The following is a 9,366-nucleotide window of genomic DNA, read 5'->3' on the forward strand; positions in this document are numbered from 1 at the left end:
GGGAAAAAAGTCAACTTGCAAGGAAAAAACTACTTTGAGATGGTTTAAATGCAATTTTTTATCCATCTTCCCAAAGGACCTGCTCATTATATGTTACTATTTTAGAACTATTAGAAGATAGTTTATATGAAGACCTGAGATCTTAAATTCCATCTTATTAATAAATTATACCTTTAAAATAATGGACTTAGGGAATGATAACTCTATGCTTTCTCTAAGGATTTGAAATCATATTCTTCTTAGTAATATATATTTTAAAAGAGTTTAAGTAAGGAAGTTGGTCTTTTTGTCTCAATATCAGATCAGTGACTATATTCAAAATCACTTTTCTTACCCTCTTTTTCATGAATTTTTTTTTTTTATTTTTACTGTGTTTCCCAAATAAGAAACTGTTAATGGATTTATGATAAATATTAATTCTTCTTCCTTCCCAGCTATATGTTAAGATAATATATGACCTTTGGACAGTATGTCAATTATATACCTATGTAAGTACAGATAGGTTGTAACATAATCACTTAATTTTACAAACAAAATAATTCTCAAAAATATTTTGAATTTATCTTTTCTGAAAAATATAATTTTCAAGTCTTTTGAACTGGATCTTTAACGTATTTTTGTTACAAAATTTATATTTTTGTGAACTTTCAAAGCACACACACGTATATAAAAAAAACATCATTAAGGGAAGAATTTTGGGAATAACCTTACCTACATACAGAAAATGTTTTACCCAGTGGTACGCACTCTATTATATTTCAGTCTTTGAAAAAGTGTTGGGCCTCAGCCTCTGTAAATCTGTGGATATTAGGAGTTCTGGAATCAATTCCTAGTTTTTCTACCAACTAGTGCCTAATGGTTTCCTTCTCTGAGGCTCTGTTTTTTATTCGTAAGTGTAATTGGACCAGATTACTGGATGGCAAACTTTATTTTAAAAACAAGGTCTAATTCAAGAAAAAAAAAGTCTTTAAATTACATACTGCCACTTATCATGGGACTGGTCTTATCCTTTAAAGAAAATGTAAATTCTCTAACAAGTTTCTAAGTTTATCAAAGAGAAAAGTTTCAATACAAAATTATCTTTTAAAGCCAAGAAACATCTGAGTATTTGGAAAGTAAAACACACATAGCTTTATAATTTTTATCATAAGATTTAACCAAGAATTAACTGGGCTGTATGTGGTTTTGCGATTTGGAAATAGTCATGAGAATTGATCAGTTATAAAGAAATTTTCAGTTCAAAGTGTCTGCATTACTTGATTTTGTAGAGCAAAATTTTCCTCTTTTCAAGAGATACTGTTTAGAGTTTGTTTTGAAATAAAAATGTACACTTGTCAATCAGTTCTATAATCCATTTTTAAAAAAGTACATGCAACTTAATTGTGAGAATTTATTCATGTGAAATTGAAATTTGGGGGCACATTTAGTACCCTTGAATTATTAATGCTATCATTTATTTTTTATTCAGAAAAAATTTAGCCACAGCAAATCTAAACTTAATTTTATAGGTATTTCTCACTGATTGTGTCTCAAAAAAACCCACATTAATATACATAATAATATGTATATTATATACATATAACATGAATGTGAACATGAGAATGTTTTCACATGAATCAAAAACTTGGCTTATGACTCAGCATTCATATAACCTAATATACACATCGTGCCCTCCTGAAATAAAGCAGCGAGTGGATTTCTAACAGAAATGGTCTGTAGGAGTCCCTGTTTGTTTCCTTCAGACTCTGAAACCTCATTAGGAACTTTTTTTTTTTTTAACTTTATTCTCCCTAGTCGGTATAACGGAACCTGTTCAAAGGAAACATCTAAAGGCTAAGAATTTTCTGTCTCCTCTGGGAGCTTGCAATCTGCCAGTATTAGTGAGGGTGATGAAAGAGGAATACCAAAAGTTTAGAGCAAAGATAAATGAAGGATTGTTGCTTGGCTTTTTTCTGTGAAGCTGGAGAAGTTGGCCTTGGAACCAAATTTATATAACTCATGCCCCACTAATATTACTTTTGGACTATCTAATTGTTTGTGGTAATTATCCAGCTGCCTTTTCCTATATGGTAGCTAACATTAGAAAAGTAAACAATTACCAAAACAATCTCAGCTTCCAAGGGTTCAGTCGCTTTTGCTATTGTCACTGGGGGTGAGGCTGCAATCTGTGCCTTCCTTTTGGCCTTCTGTGTCTGAAGATTGGTAAAGTAGTTGACAGCTGCGAACTCAATAAGAGCAGAGAAGACAAAAGCAAAGCAAACAGCTATAAACCAATCCATGGCGGTCGCATAAGACACTTTTGGCAAGGAGTGCCTGGCACTGATGCTTAGAGTGGTCATGGTTAAGACAGTGGTGATCCCTAGAAAGAAACAGAATGAGAAACGCACTATTAGCATTTGCAATCCAATAGCAAGATCAAATGGGAACATGCTGGTGGAGAGGACTTTTGTTACAAATGTATTTTTTGTTATTATTTTATTATTTTTAATTGTTCACAGTTATCATAGGCATTCACATTTTGGTTTCCTTCAAAACCTAGTGTGGTGATGTGTATTATTAATAATAATATATTATAATATAATAGCAAATTATTACATAACTAATAAAACTTTGAACTTCTGATCAGATTTAATGCTGATATAATCTTTCATCATATTTAATAATTCTATTTGGTGTGAATAATAAATATAAATTAGATTTCTCAAATTTTTTTATTTCTAGCTTGGTTTTAAGATAAAATATCTAATTGTGAGAAAATAATTTCATTACTCATCTGCCAGCAGTTTTCTGTCTTGGAGGATTTATATAATTCAAAGATGGTAAACATCATTTTATAAATATTCTTTTATAACTTGCAAAAAGAGATCTATTTTAGTATGGTAAATTAAAAAGTCAAAATTCTTCTGAGATTTCAATTAAACTCAGGTCTTCCCTATGAACTACTAAATTTGTAATCACAAAAACTGAGAAAAATATTGGATTTTGTTACAGATGATATTTTTCTGTTATAGCTCTTTTTCTTATTTCATTTTGTTCCATCACACTAGTAGTGATTCTATACATCATAAATGTAACTAAATATTTAGGTTGAGCAATGGGGAAACTGGTGATATTTATCTATTTTTAGACCTAAAAAAGGGCAATTTTTTTTAAGATCCAACCTAATAAAAGTGAGATATAATTTATGTATTTATGGGTTCAATATCTTAGCCTTTGTTTTCATTGCTTTACATGTCAGTTTTTAATTTTCTGCTTTCTTTTTTTAGTTATGAAAAAGCAAATTGAGTTTAAAAAACAAAACAAACCAACAAAAAAACAACTCTCCTAAATAGGGCACGTCAAAGTCACAGGAAACCAGCCAGAATTCTTGCTGAGACTAATCTTTTGTTGATTCGCCACACAACGTGAGATAAGATGAGGGTAATTTTATATGATACATGTGTCTGAATGAGATAGGAGTTTATTTCCTTTGTGGGTTGAAAAAGTGCACTGGTGTGAATATTCCCCTAAGATACACAAGCAATGTGAGCTGGAGGATGACAGAAAGTAGAGCCCAAAGAGTGAAGCATACCAAAGACAGTTCTGGCCGGAACAGACTCCTTATTAATCCAGAAGGACACCTGGGAAAGAATGACCGTCATAATGCAAGGAGTATAGATCTGTATCATAAAATAGCCCATCTTCCTTTGCAAGTGGAAATAAACTGTCATTATTACGTATTCACCTGTTGGAAGACAGGTATATCAGGATTATTGCTGTTGACAGTGTGCAGAAAGAATGCAACTGGAAATAAATCTTGCAGATCTTTAAATTAATATGGGTGGGAAGAAAACAAGCAAAGGCATTTTTTCGATGTATGACAAAGCTACTCAATCAGCAGATGATAGATACATCAGCTCATTGTTTTCTGTGGGGTTCTTTGTGTCATATACATGCAAAACCACTCACTCCAAGGCTACACAAATCTTTATATGCACATGGTTGCGAAATCAATTTTATAGAAAGCTACTTATCACTTTAAAACAACAAGTTTAACTGAGGATGGATAATGCAGAAGAAAAAGAAATAGATATTTTGAAAATGTGCACTGGAGTCACCATGCAGGATTACATCCATGCATTGGTCAAATGCTTACCTGTGTTAGATTTAATTGTCTCACTAGATACTGTTTGTCCAATCAGATCATACTGAAGGAGGCTTGAAGATTCTTCTGGGACTTCCACTGAGTAAAGTGGTCCTTTTTTCCATGTATATATGATTTCACTTTTGGGGTAAGCATCTGAATTTTTTAAACAAATTAAACAGAGAAGTAAATCTGGCTAATTCTGTGTTTTTTTTTTCTTTCAAATCAAATCTTGTTCATTATAAAAAGGAAGTACAAACAAATTTTTTAAATGATTTTCTTTAATCCTGGTGACCAAAACCTCTGACTGTATGATTGAGAGAGACATGATTAAGTAAGTTAATTCCTGGAATCATACTGAGAACGTCAGAGTAATATTTCTCTTTTGCTTTCCAGTGTCTGACTAAAACCAAATAGTTATGTATTTTGAATGCATTATTTGACTCTCAGAAGCTTTTTGTAACTTACAACTCCCAAACTTGAGTGGACAAGCATGCCCATCCATAGGAAAGTTAACCAGCCTCATAGGACAGTCAGCGTTGATAGTAAGCCTAAGGAACATTGAAATAAGTGGTCTGAGTTAGTATGATGGACAAATAATTTGGGCAGAGGAAGTAGAATTGGGGAAACCTCACCTCATGGTGTATAGAATTGTTCCATTCTGCATTATTCTGAAGAGTTTGTTAGGAGTTGTCATATTGTGAGCAATTGATTTTTTGCCATTCCTGAAAAAAGTGTCAGGTGTCCAGATTTTACTGACCATCAGGTTATTCAAACTCAGAATCTCAGCTGGCCCCCCAAACTTCAACCTCTCATCGGTCCAAGTCTGGCGGAAGAAAACGTCCATTGTATACTCCTAAGGCAAAATAAGAGATTCATGCATGCTGGGCAGATGGCTTATTAAGAATAGTTTACTAACTAGCTTACATACCCAATCTTAAAACTTAAGAAACGAAGCAACTTTTTATGACAATAGCCTATCAGGAAAGTGATAATTTCAGTGAATTATTATGTTTTCACACTCTAAGATTGAAATATTATTATAAAAGATAGTGTTGTATTGTGCAAACCTCTCTCTTCCACTTTCACCCTCCTTAACATTCTCCCTCTTTTTCTATCAGTCATCCATCTCTTCATCTATTGACCTACTGAGTTCCCCCTCCTTAATTTAGAAGAAAAATAGAAAAAGATTTAGTCTAGGTTTTATGCTGACCTTCCTACCATCAGTGAGTCTAACCAGTCCCTTAGCAGCTTGTTCATCTTCAAAGGTATCTCCGAGCAACATGGTACCACTTAGTAAAGTTCCAAGGATAGAGAAACTTTACTTGATAAGCATACTCTTGTCTGCACATCATGATTGTTTTATACTGTTCTCAGAGAACATAAAAGCAAATGTTACCATGATTACCCAAACAGAGCATCATTTAAGCATGCATAATCAAAATTATGAGTTTTAATTTGTGGCTTTTATGAAATAACATTTAAAATCTTAAGAATTATGATAAGGGCCTTTGCAAAAGTCAATGATAAGTAACAACTTATAATTATGTCAAAATATTGCCAAGAATTGCTTTGCCTACTTTTTATGTTCCTTTATGAGACCTATTACTGCAAGTGGTGATTATATTTTAAAACTATAATTTGACACACAATATATCCATATAATGATGATCCAGGCTATAACAAGCCTCTCTTGTACAAATATAAGATGTGTGTCTTAAAAAAGAGGCACATGCATAAAATAAATTCTAAGTGTCCCCAGATTTCAATGGTACCATAGAATATGGTTGTGGTTATTTATTCTTGGGGTGAGTCAGTACTCAAAGGAAAAAATAGGATAGTTAAATAATTGAGAATACTGGAGAATGCTGACTCTAATTTCTCTCAAGTCTTAAGACATTTATCTCTTAAATAAAATATTCCTCACTCTCTCCCCCTCTTCTGTGTTGTTTTTTCTTACTTCTCTTCTCCTGCCCCCTCTTTCTCTTTCTCTTTTACTCCTTCCTTTTTCCCTTTTTTTTATTCCTCCTCCTTTCCTTTCTCCTTGTCAACTCAAAAAGCAGAAGATGAAAGTATCTAATAACTGTTTATCTAGAATTGCATTCCCCTAGTACATTTAATGCACCACTTTAAAGAGTTATGTTTTTCTTCAGTTTTAGTATTTATATTTTACTTTTAGGGGGACATACTACCTGAGAAATATGAAGGAATATCATAATATACTTTGTTCTAGAAGGCTGGTTCAGGTTTTCATTGCCGCTTACTATAAATAATACCCTCTTATGAATCCTATAGCCATCTGTACCTGGAACAGAGTCCCCAGAACACCTGTTGGTCCATTTGCAAACATAAAAGGTGGAATGCATTACTCTTTCCAAAGGACTCCCTTTACTGTTTTCATAACACATACCGAGAAAGATGCACTGCCAAAACAGCTATGTTTTAAATTTAATAGACATTCTCAATATACACTTATGTAGCATACTATCTTTGCTGGTTTATCTTTTTTCTCCTCCAAAAATTTACTAGGTCTTCATAAAGATGGGGAAAAATCTTCTCTTTGTAGGGAAGAATAGATGCATGATATGTGAACAGAAGAGAGGATATCACCATAAAAGGCCCCTCAGATTAGTATTCAAGCAGAGCCTTTAGTGAAATGTGAAAGAGATTAAGCCAGGAATCTGCTCTAATGGCCATTCCTTCCCAGCAGGAGCACACATATTGCTTTTGGATCTGGAGCCAAGTTTGGTAGCAATGCCCCTTATCATTCATTCTGGGATTCAGCCCTCTCCCTCCACTAAGCAGAATTACTCTCCTCACTCAGAGCTCACTCACCATCTCCACATCTGACACGGGCCCAAAACTTGTTACGTAAATGTCTGTTTTGACTTCAGTGACAGCACCTGAAATGAGCCCAGAGGGATGGGGGCAATTATCATCAATGATGTTAAGGGGACTGAACTGAGCAACTCTATCACAAAGCCCCTTCTCATGGCCAGAATCTGCAACCCATCCTAAAGTAATTCCAGCAACAGGAGTCCTTTGGATTTTCAACTTTACAAACTCACACCAGTTGCATTATTTTGAATTTATTCTGGCAAAATGGTGAAATTTAAGGAATGGACGAGAACTAGGTTAGTATTCTAAAGAAAATTACAACAATAATTAATGTTTAGTGATAGCATTAATGGGACAAATGCTAAAGAAAGTGTTTTATATGGCGAATCTCATTTTACACTCAAACGCCCTATGCGGCAAGCACTGTTCATACACCCACCCTACATTTGAGAAAGCTGAGGCTTAGAGAGTTCAAATGACTGGCATATAAGGTTGCGAATTGAGGAAGGGACAGAGACTGGATGGGAACATACACATGGTCCCTCCCCAAGCCCTGCAACCTGCCACTCTGCTATCCTGAGGCCTCTGTACCTTGGAATGGCACTAAGGGGGAAGAAAAGTACAGACGTTTGGTCTAGTAAGGATGCCTCTCACCTCCAAATCCCGGTCGCAGCCGATTGTCATAGCCTTCAAGCAAGTTGTCCAGGATCCGACTGATGTTTCTGGAGTAGACGTTTCCTTCATCTTCCAGTTTCCCTAGGGCATTTTCTACCCTGTGAGTAGACAGTCAATGACCCTCACTCCTGACCTCAGAGGAAATAGGCTGTTCATTCCAGCCTCGTCTACCCCGGCACACATACATGCCACACCACCCAGGCTGCTTCCATGATTTGGTATAGAAGTCACCCAGTTGGGTGTGTGCTTGCCCTTTTCTCCGAGCAAAAAGGAAAATCGGAAAACAGTCTTACTCACCATAGAACAATGTAGAGCCAGGGCAGAGGCGATGCCATCCTGCAGTGCACTGAAATGCCCAGTTCTCCCTCCTCCTGGGTTCCCCTCCTCCCAGCCAGCTCCCCTTTGCCAATTAACTAGAGCAATCTCCCGGACCACTCATAGCCCTTCTTGTTTGTGTCTGGCCAGTAATGCAGTAGGTGAGAAGGTTGCCAGCTAAACTTGCAGGGTTCCCCTTGCTCTCTTCACTCTTTGTTCCGTCTTTTCACGTGGAACAAGGTGGTTTGCGCTCTTAGAGTACGTCCTAATGGACACTTAGCCTCCTCTGACTGACTTAGTTGGGAAATGAGAGTCTGAAGGGACAGTGCATGGTCAGAGAGCAGTGACAATAATCGAATAAGGCATAAGGGGAGATCAGATGGGAGAAATCCACTGCTAGTTTTGGCATGGACTTCGCAGGGCCCTGTGAGGAAATCTGGAAGGCAGTGGCATCTTGCTGATTGAGATTATGTTCCAACGGGCTCAGCATTTATTATTTCCGTGGTTCACAGAAGGATTTCTACATGGCTCTCACTGCTTAAAATGTCTAACAGTATTGGGATCCTCTCAGATTCTCTTTCTGATTTCACCAGGTTTAGTGCATCAGATGCCCCTTTCCTCTCTATTTAAAAATTGGTCCTCATTCTTCTTTGGAAAAAGCATTTATAAGACACCAGAATTACATTCCCACAGCTCTTGACCATCTTGCTGTTGGATTAGCATTTTTTTAAAGTGTTGAGTACTTCGCTGATCCTTCTTGTCAAAGGTGTGGCATCTCAAGCTAAGACACAAAGTTCTACTACTATCTTTAGAAACCTGGCCGGTTTCATGAATGCTGCCTATAAGAGACAGTGTCTGGAAATAGCTTATTAAGGTTCCCATGTAGCAATGCTGTAAGAATAAAGCATCCATAGATAATGGTTAATGATGATGTTGCTGGCACTATTTTATTAGGCTTGCCACAGGTCAAAAGCAAAATGTTTGAACCCAAGAAATAGCATTCTCTGCCCAGTCTGGTAAGGGAAAGTTGGAGTAAAAAGAAGTCTCTTTAAACCTTAAAATTGTAATCTTTAAAAACATAAAATTAATAAAGTATTGTGAATATATATATTTAATTCAGGAGCATAAGAGCAAGAAGCAAATGTCTTCTTCAGCATCTCCCGGCCCACTATCTACCTAGTTCACAGTCTGTATTTTTAGATTCTACAAAAGTGATGGTAACTTGATGCCATACAGCACAGTCTTAAGAGTTATTTCTGAAGACCTGACGTAAGTCATTTGAGAAACATCAAGAAATTAGCTATAAACAAAACAACAACAGCAACAACAGTGAAAACAGAACAAGTGCAAGATTTCTTATAAAATATTTTTTTTAAGATTACCTAATCTTAGTTACATGGAATTTTCTGGTCACT

General features: G+C 35.7%; 1 protein-coding gene across 1 annotated transcript in view; it reads right to left on the bottom strand.

The window, feature by feature from the left end:
• GABRA6 (gamma-aminobutyric acid type A receptor subunit alpha6) overlaps positions 1 to 8,312 on the bottom strand; it is a 15,850-nt gene extending 7,538 nt beyond the window's left edge. The window contains exons 1-8 of the mRNA XM_007464396.1: positions 7,934 to 8,312; positions 7,616 to 7,734; positions 6,959 to 7,026; positions 4,759 to 4,979; positions 4,592 to 4,674; positions 4,136 to 4,279; positions 3,572 to 3,724; positions 2,100 to 2,359 (exon numbers count right to left, since the gene is read on the bottom strand). Coding sequence (XP_007464458.1) covers positions 2,100 to 2,359; positions 3,572 to 3,724; positions 4,136 to 4,279; positions 4,592 to 4,674; positions 4,759 to 4,979; positions 6,959 to 7,026; positions 7,616 to 7,734; positions 7,934 to 7,971 — 1,086 coding nt within the window. The 5' untranslated portion in view covers positions 7,972 to 8,312. The remainder of the gene's footprint in view (positions 1 to 2,099; positions 2,360 to 3,571; positions 3,725 to 4,135; positions 4,280 to 4,591; positions 4,675 to 4,758; positions 4,980 to 6,958; positions 7,027 to 7,615; positions 7,735 to 7,933) is intronic.
• Between the last annotated feature and the right edge of the window lie 1,054 nt (positions 8,313 to 9,366).

The sequence above is a fragment of the Lipotes vexillifer genome, unplaced genomic scaffold (genome assembly GCF_000442215.2).
Source record: "Lipotes vexillifer unplaced genomic scaffold, Lipotes_vexillifer_v1.1 scaffold95, whole genome shotgun sequence".
In the NCBI taxonomy this organism is placed as follows: Eukaryota; Metazoa; Chordata; class Mammalia; order Artiodactyla; family Lipotidae; genus Lipotes; species Lipotes vexillifer.